The 16744-nt window shown below is 56.2% G+C and overlaps 6 protein-coding genes across 6 annotated transcripts; 1 reads left to right on the top strand and 5 right to left on the bottom strand.

The window, feature by feature from the left end:
• Window positions 1-852: 852 nt before the first annotated feature.
• CABS01_04714 (uncharacterized protein) lies at window positions 853-1527 on the top strand (the record flags this gene model as incomplete). The annotated part of the gene is made up of 1 exon (XM_060538084.1): window positions 853-1527. The coding sequence occupies one exon, from the start codon at window positions 853-855 to the stop codon at window positions 1525-1527; it is 675 nt and encodes a 224-aa protein (XP_060389746.1).
• A 719-nt stretch (window positions 1528-2246) lies between these two features.
• Window positions 2247-3856, bottom strand: CABS01_04713 (uncharacterized protein; the record flags this gene model as incomplete). Its single annotated transcript, XM_060538083.1, has 2 exons — window positions 2247-3694; window positions 3808-3856. 2 exons carry the CDS (start codon window positions 3854-3856, stop codon window positions 2247-2249), a joined length of 1497 nt encoding a protein of 498 aa, XP_060389745.1.
• Window positions 3857-4787: 931 nt separating this feature from the next.
• CABS01_04712 (uncharacterized protein) lies at window positions 4788-6359 on the bottom strand (the record flags this gene model as incomplete). Its single annotated transcript, XM_060538082.1, has 1 exon — window positions 4788-6359. One exon carries the CDS (start codon window positions 6357-6359, stop codon window positions 4788-4790), a length of 1572 nt encoding a protein of 523 aa, XP_060389744.1.
• Window positions 6360-8518: 2159 nt separating this feature from the next.
• On the bottom strand, window positions 8519-9706 carry CABS01_04711 (glycosyl hydrolase; the record flags this gene model as incomplete). Its single annotated transcript, XM_060538081.1, has 1 exon — window positions 8519-9706. The coding sequence occupies one exon, from the start codon at window positions 9704-9706 to the stop codon at window positions 8519-8521; it is 1188 nt and encodes a 395-aa protein (XP_060389743.1).
• A 717-nt stretch (window positions 9707-10423) lies between these two features.
• CABS01_04710 (uncharacterized protein) lies at window positions 10424-11117 on the bottom strand (the record flags this gene model as incomplete). Its single annotated transcript, XM_060538080.1, has 2 exons — window positions 10424-10788; window positions 10994-11117. The coding sequence occupies 2 exons, from the start codon at window positions 11115-11117 to the stop codon at window positions 10424-10426; spliced, it is 489 nt and encodes a 162-aa protein (XP_060389742.1).
• A 3498-nt stretch (window positions 11118-14615) lies between these two features.
• Window positions 14616-16628, bottom strand: CABS01_04709 (rhamnogalacturonate lyase; the record flags this gene model as incomplete). Its single annotated transcript, XM_060538079.1, has 1 exon — window positions 14616-16628. One exon carries the CDS (start codon window positions 16626-16628, stop codon window positions 14616-14618), a length of 2013 nt encoding a protein of 670 aa, XP_060389741.1.
• Between the last annotated feature and the right edge of the window lie 116 nt (window positions 16629-16744).

Raw genomic sequence — 16744 nt, 5'->3', positions numbered from 1 at the left:
ACCAGCGACATACCGTGAGTGGGGCTAAGTGAGGAGCATTTCGGGGCCGAACCCCATGACATCATGCAGGCACGGTGACGACAAGCTTTCCAGCTCGAGCCCAATGGGCAAGCTTCCCCTAGGCTCCCGGCAGTCGAAACATGGATCACGAAAGGTGTCGGGCTTGTTCAGCTAGTGGATGCGGGGGAATGCCGGCGTCCAGCGGTGAAGGGGACCCGGGGCTGGGTTAGTGTAGCTTGGGTAGGTATTAAATTTCTAGATGTGCCCAGCAAATGTCTCTCTTGTGCTTGTTATCCGTGGTGCTTGTCATTTCATACCCAAGATATTCACTTTGTGTGGTTCATCCCCCCCCCCCCCTGCCAGCAAGCCACACAAGTCGATCCAGATCCCTTCCCGATTGCCGTTGAAAAGTGCAACGCCGTCAGAGTCTCCCCTGCATATTTTGTCTCAATTCGGCATCCGTACCCCTTCCCTTCTGTGCCTTTCTTGCCCTATCCTCGACAAGGGGCCTTGACGCCACCTGCAATCCTTTGAGATATATAATCCTACGTACCACCGCGTTCTTTTTTGCACCTTCGGCACTTTAATGCCGTTCTGAGGGGACGCCAAAACCACCAGCCTCACCACGCTTTACCCTCGAGACGTATATCAAGAACAACGGAAACAAAGAAACTGTTCGAGTACGGGGAACGTTGAACAACCGCCTTTGACACTAAACCGAAACCATAAAATAAACTGCCGTCAAACTTATACACCATCTACATCTCAATATTCAAGAGCTCGAAACATATACAAAGTCAACGACGGAAAGGACAATACACACACATACATACCAACACACCCCTACACAAAATGGTGAAGCCGAGCAAGCTCCTCCCGCCCGATCCACGACCCTGGAAAGCGGAACCCGAAAAACGCAAAGAACGCAAAGAGTTCGAAAAAGAGGTCGCCGGCTTCGACTGGGGCCAGGCCATCGCCCTCGGCCTCATTGGCGCGACGGTCGCCTTTGGGATCGACAATTCGCTCAAGCGCAAAGAAGCAAAACACGAGGAGGAGGAGAGGAGGGAGGAGAGGCGGAGGCAGAGGGAGAGGCAGTCGGGGTCCCGCGCGCCGAGGAGCAGTCGCAGCCAGGCTGGATATGATAGAGACAGGGGCAGGAATAGGGAGAGGTACGGCAGCAGACACGACGACGACGACGACGGCAGAACCGACGACGGGAGGAGTTTTCGGGATGATAGGAGCGATCGGGATTACTACGACCCGGATTGGCATGAGAGGGAGTTTAAGTCCGTGAGGGACTATGCGCCACCGCCGAGCGATGTTTCGGAGGCGAGGGCGACGCGGGGGACCGCTGTGAGGGAGGAGAGTGTTAGTGTGAGGGGCGTTGGAGGGAGGGAGTACGTGAGGGCTGTGGATCAGTTTGAGAGGGATTATGGCTATGGGGACCGTCGGCCTAGGTATAACGAGCGGAGGCGGAGTCAGAGCATTCCTGTGTCGAGGTCGAGAGATTATTATTCGAATTGGTAAGGATTCTATTTTGAGAGAGAGAGGGATAGAGGATCTAGTGTGGTGTGCGTCGTCGGCATGCCCTGGTTCGGACGGACGAGCGATGGGGTTGATTGACATACGACACTGCATAAATAAACGACATTATGAGAATGATTATGATTAGCATGGGATAGGGTGGATTCTGCATATGGAAGAATCGAAAACAGATACAGATACAATACCCTTCTCAGAGTAAGGGATCGAGTCTTTTGTTGGAGCGAAGCATTCACATGGTTTAGACGTTTTTGCGTTGGTTAATCTTTTTAACAGATCTTTCGTTGAATTTTCAATCATACATATCTGCAGTTCAAACCATGCCTTGCATCTGAAAATAAATTAGTGGATATCACCATCTCACCTCGTTCACTTGCGTGCAGGATACGTGGGTCATTGTCAACTTCTTACATTCTTGGCTGTTGACTAGCTACATTGTGCCCAGATCAAATGGGGAGTGACTGAAATACGGGATATTTGGTTACCATAAGCAGCTTATACAGAAGAATCATAATGCAGCGTCGTGTTCAAGATCAACATTGAACGCCGAGATCGAAATTTCAGCACCCAAAGCATCGTTCCCACTTTTACATGGCAGTCTTCATCGGGCACTCAAGAGCCGTAAGTCCAAGCATGTTTACTCATATCCGAGTCTATTGACGCGATGCATTCTACGTACCAAAATAAAGGACTCTAAGAGAACTCTACTGTCCATCGGCAAGCGCCTTCTCGGTAGCCGCGACAATGATATCAAACGCCTTCTGGACGTGCCCCTCCTCAATAACCTGGCTGCTCCCGGTACACATGCGAATGCCATACAGCCCATGAAGCGTCGTCGGCGTCAAATAAATCACGCCCTCCCCGTTCACGCTCTCCAACACCGCCTCCGTCACCTTGTTGCTCTTCTCTCTATCGCCGGCCTTGCACGTGAACACGACCAGAGCATACCGCGGCCCCGTCACAATCTCGAACAGATCCCCCCTCGACTCCACCATCTCCGCAAACCTCTCCCCGAGCCGGATCCCCCTCTCCAGATGCTTCCGGATCCCGCTGGCGCCGTACGCCCGCAGCACGAACCACAGCTTCAGGCTGCGGAAGCGCCGGCCGAGCGGGATCTGCCAGTCGCGGTAGTCCGTCACCAACCCCGCCTCGGAGAACTGGTTGCGCAGGTACGCGGGTTTGATGCTCAGCGACTCGACGAGCCAGGCGCGGTCGCGCACCCAGAGGGCGGAGCAGTCGAAGTTTGTGAGCATCCACTTGTGCGGGTTCACGTTGAAGGAGTGGAAGGCGGCAAAGGGCGCCGTGAGGTGCGCGTTCTGCGGGAGGATGAGAGCTGAGCCGGCGTAGGCGGCGTCGACGTGGACCCAGATGCCGTCCTGCTCGTCGGGGGCCAGAGCGTCCTTGATGCCCGGGAAGTCGTCGACGGCGCAGGTGTCGGTGGTGCCGAGGGTCGCGGTGAGGTAGAACGGCTCCAGCCCCTTTGCGCGGAGCGCGGCGACGGTGGAGGCGAGGGCGGCCCCGGACATTGCGTAGCCCGTTTCCGCCGGGGCCGGGACGGTGGCGAAGCGGACGCCGAGGACCTGCGCCGCCTTCTTCGTGGACGAGTGCGCCATTTCGCTGCCGAGGGCGACGAGCTTGGAGCGCAGGCGCCAGGTCTCGTCCTCCTTTTCTTCCGAGTCCGCGGGGAGGTGGGCGGTGCGGGCGCGGAGGAACTTGTCGCGGGCGGCGACCATGACGGTGAGGATGGCCTCGGAGGCGGTGCCGTGGAGGACGCCGCCGCCGCGGGTGGGCGCGGTGGAGAGGTACGGCGCGGGCAGGTTCAGGAGCCGGGCGAGCCAGTCGAGGACGATCGTCTCGAGCTCGGTGACGGCGGGGGAGCAGATCCAGTTGAAGTGGGCGCCGTTGAAGGCGTTTGAGTAGAGCTCGGCGAGCATGGCCGGGTAGGAGGAGGAGCAGGGGAAGAAGGCGTGGAAGGAAGGGGATTGCCAGTGGGTTATGCCGGGCACGATGTGGGATTGGAGGTCGGCGTGGATGGTCTGCCATGATTCCGGGTCCTCGGGGGCGGATTGCGGGAGGAGGGGGCGGAGGTAGCCTGGGGTTACCGAGGGGAGGACTTTTGGTTGGGAGGTGATTGTGTCGTAGTATTTTGTGACTGGGGGATGGTGGTTAGTGCTTGAGGGCTTCGTGAGAGGGGTTGGAGGATGAGGATTGGGGTGAGGGTGTTTGGTGGTGATGAGATTCAGGAGCGTGTGATGAGAGACTTACTGTCTTCTATGGCCTCTGCGGCCGCGGTGCGGAATTCGGATGAATCCATCTTGAAGAAGGTCTACTAATCAATGTCCAAGTGCTGGTACTGATGTCCTTCGCTCAGAGCCTGGGTACGTGTATTGGAGGGCAGGACTATCCGTCTTATAGAGAATGATATCTCGAGTCTTTAATGCCACCTTTCCAGCAGTATGAGAGACGCACACATGAGATGAAGTCAATTGTGTTGTGGACGTAGTAAGTAATAGCCCGGCCAATCAAGAGCATTTCACAAACTAGGGTCGGCTGTCCATAGACGACATGGAAGTGTGCATCTCTATCTGGTACTCCACCATGGCCCGCCCATCACATCATTGTCCGATTTCCTATTTCCCCGGTTCTTGGAAGGTGGATTCCGAATGCAGTAATGTAATAGGTCAATGGTGTCGAAAGCTGTTCGTCGTGGCGTACGGAGGACTCGACTACTCGTCAGCCAGCCGCGCGGGGCGGCTCAACGCGGGGTTTGTCGCTCGGAACACCGGCCGGAATGCCCTCGGAACGGCTCCGATTATAAGCATAATGCACCCAGCCCTGCTCAAAGGGCGCCTTTTTGACAGAAAGGATGCCAAAAATGCGTTTTGGACCTCCGCCCTAAAGTGACATGAGCGTCGCAATTGAGTTTTCTGGGTCGCTGATCCCGGCACTAAGGGTCAAGTCCGAGATCTACCTAGTATCTGGTGTTACTTGCCATGTGAGCCCAACAAGAAAGCAGCCACCGAATCCATTTTGATCATGAGTTTGACTGCTTTGAAGTTCTATTTTAATTGGTCTTCTCTGGGCTATGCTCTGCCTGGATTTGGGCCCTGGAAACATTTGAAAACCACCACAAAGCTCCGATGGTTTGATAAGTCAACAACACGTGACATCTAATAAGGACTAGGTACCTAGCCATGGATTGCAAACCGCCAACCAACACGGCATCTACACTCATACCAAATTACTTAATCGCACTCAAACATCTTTGTAGTGCTCACATTGATTCGGCTCCAGCTCCGCCGGTTCACAACGCAGTCCCAGAACATCATGGGCCAGTAGACGTGATAGAGCCACCACGCCGGCAACGGATCCCACAGCTCAAACGTCCCGTCCTTCCAGAATAGCACGTGCTCGACAAACGTCTTCACAGACCGCCAGTACGCCGCAATCGACATCCGGAAGAGCAGTACCCTCGCCGTCGGCAGCAGCAGCAGCGTGAAGAGGTCATGTCCGATCCAGTAGTATTTGGACGGCCTCCTAGGCGTCACCACATCCATCTCCGAACTGCCCCCAGAGGTTCCCGCCTCGTCAAGTACGCTCAGGTACTGCTCCACCATGTCCGGAGTCTCTCCAAATAACGCGACAGCCGTGTGCGCCCGCGGGTTACACTCGATCGGATACAGCTTCAGCTGCTCAGGCTTACATCCATCCCCCGCCTCCGCCGCAGCAACGTCCTCGTAGCTCACCATGAAATCGAAACTCAGGTGGCCCGTATACGCATCCCCAAACGACGCGGCCTGCCTCCGCGTAAACTCGAGCATCGCCCTCGACAGCGGCGACGAGGCCGGCAGCGTGACGTAGTGCATCAGCAGCTCCGCCGAGCGGCACGCCACAAACGCTCTCACCTCCCCGCGGACCACGAGCGCGTGCGTGCAGAACTCGTCGCCGTCAATGTACTCCTGCAACAGCCAGGGCTCCTTGTCTGACATGCCCAGCCACTCGAGGTGGTAGACGTGATCGTACGTCTGCTTCTCCGTCGGCAGCGGCAGCAGCGTCATGTCGCCGCGGCCGCGGTCGTTGACGCCCACCGACTTTGCGATGAAGCGCGGCGGCGGCTTCCTGGTGTTCTTGGCGGTGGTCTCGGACTCGGCGTCGTAGGACAGTCCCCCCGACGCTTCTTCCAGCGCGGCCAGCATCTCATGTCGGCTCGTGACGAGATATGACTCTGGCACGCGCAGGCCCGTCTCCCGCGTGTGGTCCATGAAGGAATCCTTCTCGTGCAGGATCCGGGTGCGCGCGACGTCGGGTTGCACGGCGCGGCACCGCGTGCGGGCCTCGACGACCTCCTTGACGACGCCGTCCTCGACGGCGGACCCGACGCCCGAGCAGCTGACCCAGAGGTCGACCTTCTCTCGCTCCACAATCCTCAGCACCGAGTCGAGGTACGGGTCGGCGCCGCCTCCAGCTCGGCCGGGTTTCTGTAGGACGTGGTAGGCGGCGAGGGCGGTGGACCGGCTGCCGCAGGCGTGGGGAGAGAAGTCGGCGCCCACGACGCGGTGACCGGCTTGGTGGAACAGTCGGGCGAGGGTTAGGCCCTTTGTCATGCCGACGCCGGTGACGAGGATGGTGCGGCGCTGCTGCTGCTGGCGGTCCGTGGCGGCGGCGGGGTCAAAGGCCTGGCCGGGACGTAGGAAGCGCTGCCACACATAAGTCAAGGCGAGGATGATCGTCGTCAAGGGGATGAAAGCGACGCTGATGACGATGAGGACTAGATCCTTGAGGATCTGGCCAAAGGGGTCGGCTGAGGCGGCTTTCATGGTCGCGGTGGTGCCCCGGTTGTCCCTTTGAATGAAGTATTGCTCCACTAGATGGTGATTGGATTAGGAGGAGACGGGAGAGTGTAAGTAGGTAGGTTGCTGGGGCCGAAGATGAGACGGCGAGTTCGCTGCGTGACGCCGTCGCAGGTTTGGAAGAGCAGCAAGCAACGACATCCAATTGGGATGGGGAAGCCAGTTCGGTTGAACAGGTGAAGATGGGTTAGGAAGGGATGAAACTACCTTTTCGCGCTGCGTGTCCCAATCTTCGTCCCAGGATACACGGCGGGCTGAGGAATGCGGGATTGGAAAAAAAAGTGTGGCAGGTACGAAGTTTCTCTCGCACAAAAATACCTACCTACACGCGTACGCCGGCATAGGTATCATAATGACCTTCTCCCCGAAGGCTCCGACGCACCGCCCACTTGGGTTGATAGAAGTATACCTTACGTCATGGACTACTGCAGCTATTGGCGCGAACGCACATGACTTTACCTACCTTAACCCCCTCGCCTCGTCGTACCTTGCCTTAGGTAAAATACGCGCCAGAGTGATGTCTCACTGTGTCGAATTATTGGCATGTTGTGCGAGTGACGGGAGCTTCAGCTCCGTCTTCCAACCGGAACGGACCGGATGGGGCGGGGGGGAGGGTGCAGGATAAGATGTCGCAAGCTCTAAAAGCTTTGTCAAAAAATGTCAACGAGTGGGGACTTCTCTTATCTTTTCCCTTTGGCTGAGCATACGCGCGTTGTGTATCATTCTGAAGCTGTGGCTTGAGTGTCAGCGTCGGACAGAGTTCTGGCTTTGCAGGCTGGCTGGTGCCATGTGTTGTTGGAGATGGGAGGATGCGCGGATCATTGACTGCCTCTACAGGGATATCTGAAGTCAGAGCCCCACAGGAACTTGGGAAGCCAAGACTTCACCCCACCTTGATATATAGTGTTTTAATACATAATACTGCTCCTCGGCATGATGGGATCAAATATTCTTATAAGCATGATCAATTGGCATTGATCGACTGTACTGAGTAAGGTACGGGTACGGAGTAGTCTGAGCTTCAATACCTTCCTTCAGGCAAGTTCCTTAAAAAGGTAGGACGGCAGCAGATGCCAAAGGGAAAAGGATGAACTGACAAGCCATCAAGCGAAGAAGAAACGGCACACGAGCATGGATACCTTACAAACCATCCTAACATGGAGGCCGCTCATTCTTCCTGTGTCAAGCCAGGATCTCGTCCCTAATACCAAAAGAAGAAAAAAAGGCTTTGCCTGACAGGAACAAGGGGAGGAAACAACCCATGATGGTCTCCAATTTCAATTTCCCCCGCATAACAAACCACCAAAAACCAACCAACCCATCTCCCCCCCCCCCCCCCCGAACGATCTCCCGCGGGCAATTTAAAGCGGAAGCGATCAGCAATGCGCCATAAATAACTTTCTTTCGCATATGGAGTACTATTACTACCTACACAACCGGCTCACAGCTCCCGAGCGAACGAGCCAACGAACCAACGGATGATCGTTCCGGGAGATCTCCTTTTTGACTCTCGAGAGTTTTTGCATCAACCCTCAATCTAAACTCCCGCGCCGATACCACCGTGGAGACACCCCTTAGCGCTCAGTCCTTCTAGAATCTCTCCTTTAATCGATGGCGATCTAGCTCGAGGGAGTTCTCCTGTGGATCCATGGAGGGCGACCATCAGTTTTAGTGAAATCATGAGTCTCGCAGAACTGGTGATCATCAAATAGTGTATGTATACGGTGGAAGACCATGTAGTATTATCCAACACGTCTGTGCCTCAGTATCTTCGCTTGCTCCCGTGCAAGCCTAACCAAACGACTATCCAAAATGAAACTATGGTATCATTACTCATTAGAGTCATTATTAACAATAAGCAAAACCCTCCGGTGCGCCGCCCGAGCTGGTCTTGTCTTGCTCAGCTCGGGGCATCAAAGGAGTGTCCGTGTGTTCTGAGGGGTATCCCGTTCCTGATCAAGTCTAATCCGTTCGTTGCCGTTTTCCCCTGCGCCCAATTAGAAAGAAGGAGCGTGTTGCAGAGCGGCCATGTGAAGTAAAGCAAAATTTCCAACGCCTGCCCGATGATGATGATGATGTTGATCCAAAAGGTCTGAGGACAATTAATTTCTCAAAAGAAGTCTCGCTCACGCGACGGCAACGGCGGCAACAATGGAGTCGAGTGCTGAGCTGTGAGTCGGCCCGGAAACGCCTTGCGCGGGGCCCGACCAGACGACACCCATCTTGCCAGCAGAGTCGCGGTTGGCGTTCCAGTTGCTGTCGGCGTTTTTGGTGATGAAGGTCTTGAAGTCGTTGTTGGGCGCCGCTTCTTGCAGGTATCGCAGGTTGCGAACAAAGATGCCCTTGAACTGGTTGCCGTCGGAGCCGCAGTTGGGCTCGCACGTGTCGTGCAGGATGCCGTTGTCGTCGGCCAGCTGCTTGATGGCCGCCTTGGCAATGTTGGTGGCGTCTGTCAGGACCGACTTGTCGCCATTAGCCTTGCTGAGCTCGACGAGACCGCCGAGAACGACACCTTGGTTGTAAGACCACACGTTGGCGCCGTTGTTCTTGCAGTTGCCGTCCAAGCCGTCGTTGATGGTGCCCTGAGCGTTGATCATGCCGGTGGCCTTGAACCAGGTCCACTGATCAGTCGCGATCTTGAGGTAGCTGGCCTTATCGCCCGAGATGCGGTTGGCCAGCGAGGCGGCGACGCTGAGGTAGAGCTCGTTGGCGATGGCGTTGACGTACTTGCGGTCCTTGCTCCAGTAGATGCCGCCATTGCAGTTGGTATTGCCGCCGGTCTTCATATCGGCAAAGATGCGCACGGCCATGTCGAGGTAGTCTTGGTTCTGGGTAACATCGTAGGCGCGGATCAGGCCGAGCGCCCACCAGCCTTCGTCGTCATAAAACTCGTTGATGAAGTTGGGAAAGCCCTGAGCGCTCATTTGACGACCTTCGATAGGCAGCGGTACCTCGCGCTTGGTGATGGCGTACGAGGTTGTGACAAGGCCAGCGGCGTTGATAGACTTGGAAGCTGATGCTGTGGCCTTCTGAGCCTGCTGGAATGTGTTCATGAGAATGCCTCCGATGTTAAGCTCGTTAGCAGCATCCCGGTTCAGGTTGGCGAAGTCGGCGAGGGTGGTGAAGGCGTTGGCACTGTTCCACCAGGCGTTGTCCCAAAGACCAGAGCCAACATCGTACCAGGTAGATTCGAGAGTGCGAATGGCGGCAACGGCGTTATTGGTGTATGAGGCGACGTCTGCTCTCTGGGCAATAGGACGAGTGGACATGAGAAAGACTGCCCGGGCTGCGAGCCCTCCAACGTTGGCGACCATGTTGACGATTATTAAGTATAAGGAGTTGAGTAAGGAGGCGGAACAGTTCGTCTGGTCTTCTTCTCTGCTCGAGGTAGAGAAGTGAGAGGAGTAGTGGAGGAGGATATATGTATTAGTTGCAATGGCGAGGGCAAGGAGAGGCCACTTCCGGTAGAGGAGGGCCGGGATGTTAAATATATCAGGAGCGGGCGAGGATTCCGGTCCATGTGCCCCTTGTCCAGGTTTCCTCCGAACTGGTGGACCGGCACAACAGTAATGGAAGTGGTGGGAAGAAGGCGGGTACGGACAAGGCGATGAGGAGGGACGGTAATGCTGATCCTGGACGGCAATCTTGGTAGCAGGGCTCTGAGAAAGTGGAAATCTGGGGCGGAAGTGGCAGCAACAGGACTGGAAGCATGAAAATGATGGGTTGGAAGAAGCGGAGATGTCGTCAAGGTCAAGATCAGCGTCGAGGTGGGATGACGAGGAAGAGGAAGGAAAGGATACATGTAAGCAGGAGCTGGCGCAGGCGCGGCTTTTGCCAACGTCCTGATCCTGCGATGACAGCGCCATGATCCTTTTTGCGTGTGTCTTTACTCGCAGCCTGGAAACAAGCACAAAACAAAACAAGGCTTCATCTGATGTTGTGATCAGGAGCTGCCTTCTCGTCGAGCCAGCACACCGCACGCGGCTGCGCCCTGACAGGGGCCACCCGGCAAAGAAGTACGAAGATCACAGTCAGGGGTCAGACTGTGGTGGCCAGTTGGTGTATCTGGGAAGAGAAGGAGGAAGAACCAAGGAGCGTGGGATGAGATGATGACCAGAGAGGCAAAGCGCGAAGAGTCGCAAGTACCAAGTAGCCGTACTCAGTAGCAAGAGGCAAAGGGCAAAAGAGCAAACTCGGAGTACAGATAGCAAAAGGGGCAAGACAAGACAAGGGCGTTTGAACAGCGGTTCCTTGGAGAGCGAGCGGGTCGGTAAGCGCTGTCGTTCATTGGGAGAGATTCGAACGGGACGAGGGTCTACCGCCAGCTCGGAGACTCTTTGAGAGTCTTGGTCGCTTGGGAGTCGTTGGAGTCTTTGGGGATGGGGAGCTTGAGAGCTGAACGTGTAAAGGTGACTGGCGGTAGATGGTGTTTCAGACAAGATTGTACGTTATGCTGTGTTGGCGGGCGGCGCGAGACCGCACCAACTGGATCTGCGGTACAAGGTACTTTGTGAGGTCCCTGGTGGTGGTTTGTCCCATCCAGGCTTGAGGTACGTACTGCACCGGACCGCTTATCGGGCGATAAGGCACTTGTGACGAACCTTGAACCCGAACCCATCGAGCCAGCGCCTGAGCTGTGAGCAGTGAGAATGTGAGACTGTCACACTCACAGCGGCGCCAAGTTCCAACGCCCAGGAACCAGAGATCGGTATCCGGGCCTTCCATTAGCCACGGGTGCTATGACCAGGGGCTTAAAGGGTGTTGCAAGCCCCATGTCCCCCTTCAGTCTTGGGTCACTTGGCTGGGACATCTGGGACTGGCCCCCGGGCAGGAGGGGATACCCTGGCAACTGCAGCCCCTAATTGGGAAAATCTGCACATCGCGCACCGCCACGTGCGGGTCTTTCCTTAGTTTCCTCCTCCAGTCCTCCTTCGTCTGGTCCTCCAGAGATACCTGAAGCTTCTGGTGTAAGAGGGGGACGTATCTTTTCTTTCCTTCTCTTCCGTACACATTCTTTTGCGTCTTTCCCCTACAATAATGGTACACTTTGCTCTCCACCCTCATAGAGTAGTACTCCGATATGCAACGGGCAGCTCAATCTGGCTAGGAACGCCTAGGACAGGTACGAAATCCCAAAAGATGCTGATCCGCGAGTATCAGAGGCATCTATTCCAGCATGGTCAGGGTAACATCCACAGAGACCCCTCATGATGAAGTCGCACGTTACACTTGCCCACCAACAAGCTCCGACTGCTGTGATTCATTCCCATGATCCAGACTCGCATTCTAGATCTGCGCTTTATTGTAATGTCTGTTCACTCACTCCGAGTCACCCTTTCAGTCATTGCACAGCATCGCAGCCTCGGGATCAATTCGTTCGCCTCATGGATGCATCATCACCACATCGTTCACCCAGAGCTATTGCTCCGCTGACGTAGCCGAGCAGGAGGGATCATCAAGCTTGTGGACGATGAATGGGCTCCAGACTCAGATGACTGTCCGATTTAGACCGACCACTGACAAAAGTCCGCGAACCTTGTCTTCCCGTGCGCATGACTGCGGCGTGCAGTCAAATATTGGCAAAATCATGTTCACAGAGTACGGCTCGTCATCCAAGACTGACCAAGAACCATCCAAGAACTCCAGGCCCTGACGCCGAGGTCTCCAATTCGTCGCTTCACAGCTTATTTCCCACGGCAGCGGCGCAGAGGCTGATCTTCAATGCGGTGGAGCGCCATGGAAAATTCTTTACCAAGTATCCGTACCTTCCTTCTCCTGAGTGTCGACTGGCGAGACGGGGAACCAGGGCTCGCTTTGTTTCGAGGAGCTCAACAAGATTACCTCGACATGCAGAACACCAGAGACATGCCAGCAAAGGCACCAGAGCCATCAGTGCCACCCTGGTCCCGGGGGGTGGCTGACGACCCAAGCTGACAGCGGGGATGGAGGGGCATTTTACGCATTCCCACTGCCGGGGACCACCTCGCACCACGAGCTGGCCCGCAACCTGCAGGTGGGAGCCGATGTCGAACCTGGAGCTTTGGATGACAACAGTCATGATGGTTTTTGGCATCAGAACAACCTCTTTTCTTCTCTTTGCGACAACAAAGCTCTCATCTTTTGAATCAGCATGCTCGACGTGGCAGGGTCGCAGTACTGGCGGCCAAGTGACCTGTGCAGAACAAGAGCAATGCTACGATGAGGAAAGATCACGAATCAGCCTCAATGGAGCCGTGACCGTGCTCAATGTTCTGGCGATCACTTTGGTTTCGGCATTCGAACATGAGAAGTCACACCGACATTCAAGGCGGCCCGGAGTCTGCGGCCCAAAGGTGCGTCTGTTGGATGGATTGAAGCCAACCAACTATCATCCTTCAAGCAAAAAAGTGCTGCCTAACTTAGGTTCTCACCGTAGGCAGCGATGACAAGACGGTGATACCGCGGTTGTTGATACTGTTCTCGTCATCTGCCCAAAGTTCTTTGGGTGAGGGATTTGGCGGGCACGAATTCGATAATCAGAAGAATGATCTTTGGTCAGAGACAGCATATGCAACATTACGCCCCATCAGCCTTGCTCAGCGCAGCCCGACGATCATTCACTCATTCTGGAGAACCTAAGAGCTACCAGGTATAGGCACAGCATCGCTCCAAAGTCCCTTCTAGATAGCTGCGTGCAGATGGGCAGCCCTACCGACCGTCATATTGGGCGTACAGACTACAGCTTCTTCCCAGCCCGGCGATCTTTTGCCGGCGAAGGCCTAGTACACCCGCTTCTTCTGCCGCCCAACCTTGAATTTGATGCATACCGAGCACCAGCTCGCCGTTGCACGGCATACAATTAGCCTTGGCCGCGGCACTTACGTCGCGAAATCCTACGATTTGCCTGGCGCAGCCTGCCGTCTGCACTTACATGCAGATTTGAGGGCGGGGCCGGGTGGGCAGTGTTAGTGTCGGCTATCTGGGGACTTTGGCAATTGTGTGGCCGGGTTACGCCCAGCCAAGACAAAAACCAAACAGCTACCTCACGCAGTACGCTGTTCAGAGCATCAGATTCAGCTATTGGAAAAGATTCGGAAAAGGCGGCGTTTGACGAAACTCTTTGGTTCCGCAGGTTTCTGCATTTCTCGGAGTATCATCCCTTTCACGGACTACGAGTCGGTTATCGGAATGCGACGTTTCCCAGTCCCTCTACGGAAGCTCATCCGGCCGAGAAACTAATTACCATGCCCAGATATTGGTGCGACTTGAACACGAGCGCAACCCTCTGAGGCCGGTCTAACGTAGCTCTCCCGCGATTCAAGAAACGCCGCAAGTTCCAACCCGCCCTTGGAGCACGAACCCGACTACTTGGCTTGGTTCGAGACTTTGTCCTCCTCCTTTTACATTGGGTAAACATTGATCTCCTCATTCGTGAACATGCATCACCACTTGGCATAAGGTATTTTAACCACACTCATTTCAAAGATACACTGAACAGCCAGTGTCAAAAAAGTAGAGAGAAGTATCATTGAGCAAGGTTCAACAGCTTTAATCCTGATTTTTGGGTCGCACATAGCACGCGAGAGTACCCCGTGCTCCGTACGTCAATCGACAAAACCCCATCTCTTCGTACAAAATTTCCACTTCTATGCGACGCCCACGGTATGAACCAAATCGCAGGCCCAAACACGCCCCTGCCTCCTACTCCTGGGCCTGGGAAAGTAAACCACCACCACCATTTTCACAATCTCTAGTTTCTACTCACCTTGGGGGGTTCTTACGCGTACTCGTGGCTGCTTGCGGTCCGGGCCTTATCGCAAAACACGACGCTCCCACCTTTTTCTTGACAGTCAACAGTGTCTTGAAACGAACCGTTTTACATCCGACCGCGCGGCGGGGCCAAACGCCAAACCTGCGTTCCATTCTTTGTCGTCCCTTCTCCGAATCAGACTCAGCCTCTTTTTTTTTGAACTCTTGCTCTTGCTTGCGTTCGTTCAATGATTCTTAACTGGTCTGGTCGGGACCCGGCTCTTCGGCACAGAGTCAAAGCTTCCATTTTATACTTTTCGTCCTCCAAAACCGGACAGGAAAGGAATGGATGAGGGGGGGGGGGGGAATACCCAAAAAAGAGAGAGACGGTTGTCTCATGATTAAATGTTAAACTTTATTGATATCGTTGATCTCGCCTCGCTTATTGCATCTACTGAAATGCCCGTCCCGTATTCAAACCTCAAGCGATGGGATTTACTTGATCTCCAATCGCAGCGCATCATATTGGACGTAAATAGCAGGCGTAAGCACGGCGCTCTCGTAATTCGTCGCGCCGTACGGCAAGCTCAGGACAATCTCGTTCTCGCCCGCCCTCAACAGCTTCGAGTCAAAGACAAACTTGTTGGCGACGTTGTAACACACCACCGCCGACCGCACCGCGCACGAGCTGCTCTGGTAGTACGGAATCACCCACGGCTCCAGGTCTTTCCCGTTGACGTTGACGGTGTACTTCAGGTTGGCGTGCGGCTCGCTCGCGTTGTACACGTCCGTGTTGCCCGCCGCCGTCTTGGCGCCCGCGAGCTGCACCGTGAAGGTGCCGTAGCGCTTCTGCTCCACGGCCGCCTCGTCGAGGTCGAAGACGAGGGTCCAGTTGTTGACGTTGCCGTCGCCGAGGTAGAGGTCCGGGCGGAGGGAGTTCCCTTTGCCGCCGAACGCCGCCCAGTGCACGTAGTTGAGGTCCCGCGCGACGTCGTCCTCGCCGACGCGGAAGCGGACGCCGTCCGGGAACTCGGTGGGGAAGTCGTAGCGCGCCCAGTAGATGCGGTATTCCTCCGGCGTGCGGGGCTTGGTGGTGTCGCGCGCGAAGCCGTGGCGGTATTCGCCCGAGGACTTGTCTGGCGTGCCGATGCGGAAGATTTCCGTGCCGGATGTCTCCTCGCGCCAGCGCGCGTGGGTGGTGTCGATTTTGCCGGCGACGATTTTCACGTCGTCCTTGGTGTATTGGCCAAAGATGCCGTCGCCGTAGATTGTGAGGCGGTAGGTCCCCTCTTTTACGCGCGGGATCGTGGCGTAGCCTTGGGCGTCGATGTCGGTCCAGTATTGGTAGGCTTTTGTGTCGAAGACGTTGTCCTGGAAGTCGACGCCGTTCTGCGCCAGCACGGCGATGGGTTTCGTCACGCCCTCGGGGAGATCGACGTGCAGCTTCCAGGTGGTGCGCTGCGTGGAGGGGACGTAGTTGGGTACGAGGTGGGCAATGTCGTCGTAAAAGTCCGCGTTCCACGTCGGGTCGGCGAGCTTGGCGGCGTCGGCGTGGAGGTCGAGGATGGAGGTGCCCGCGGGGCCCTTGTTGAAGTGGTAGTACTGCGGGCCAAAGGTGCGGTCGAAGCCGTTTGTGATGTTGGGCGTCTGGTCGCCGTGGTGGTTGGACGAGATGTAGTTGTAGACGATGCCGTCGACCGTCAGGTCCGAGTGCAGGGGGCCGCCGAAGTAAGTGTCGCGGGTGTTGAAGACCATCCAGGCGCCGAACGCGGAGCCGTCGGCCGTCTTGGAGCCGTCGGCGAACATGCCGTAGGCGTCGACGTCGCGCCAGGTGTCTTGAAAGGTGTATTTCGTGAACCAGTCGGCTTCCTCCTGGACGTAGGGGTCTTGGGGCGTGTTGCCTAGGTACCACGTCGCGTCCTGGACGACGACCTGCTGCGCGACGGCGTCCTTTGACGGGAGGGGCGCGTACTGCGTCGGGTTGGTGAGGAGGTGCGTCCACATGGGATCGTTGGGGCGGAACAGAGTCCTCAGCTCCTGGAGGTTTCGCAAGAAGGGTGCCGTCTCGTTGTGGTAGGCGACGCGGCTGAACATGTGCAGGCCCGTCTCGCCATCGCGGAGGAACCAGTACTGCTCGAGGACCTGGCCCGTCGAGGCGTAGGTGTCTGACATCTTGACGCCGCCGTAGGCGACACCGGCGGAGTCGGTGCCGGAGTAGAGTTGAAACGTGGGCTTCACGGTGCCGGGCGTCCAGAAGCCTTGCGGGGTGCAGTAGCAGTCTAGGTACGGCCCTTGGCCGGTCGCGCCGGAGGCGGTGCCGAGGAGGTTTACACCGTCGAGGGTGAGTTCTACGACGGCACCGCCTGGCTTGGAGACGGCGGCGTAGAGGCGGTCGTTGGCGATGATGAGGCGGTTGGAGGTCTCTGTCGCGTTGAGGGCTGCTCTTGCCCCGGTCGCGAGGGTGAGGGCTGCGCCTAGGGCGGCGCCGCGGAGGGGGAAGACGCGCATCTTGTAGTCGTTTGGAAGTCTCACGAGGTTTGTGGACACGGTAGAGACGCTCGTTCGACGACCAGAGGAAATACGGGGACCGGAGAGAGGATTTCGTTCGACTTGATGCTCTCGTC

This window comes from Colletotrichum abscissum, assembly GCF_030869225.1.
Source record: "Colletotrichum abscissum strain IMI 504890 chromosome Unknown Scaffold_9.1, whole genome shotgun sequence".
Classification (NCBI taxonomy): Eukaryota; Fungi; Ascomycota; class Sordariomycetes; order Glomerellales; family Glomerellaceae; genus Colletotrichum; species Colletotrichum abscissum.
Note: the sequence above shows the minus strand (reverse complement) of the source record. Positions and strands in the feature narration are given on the sequence as shown.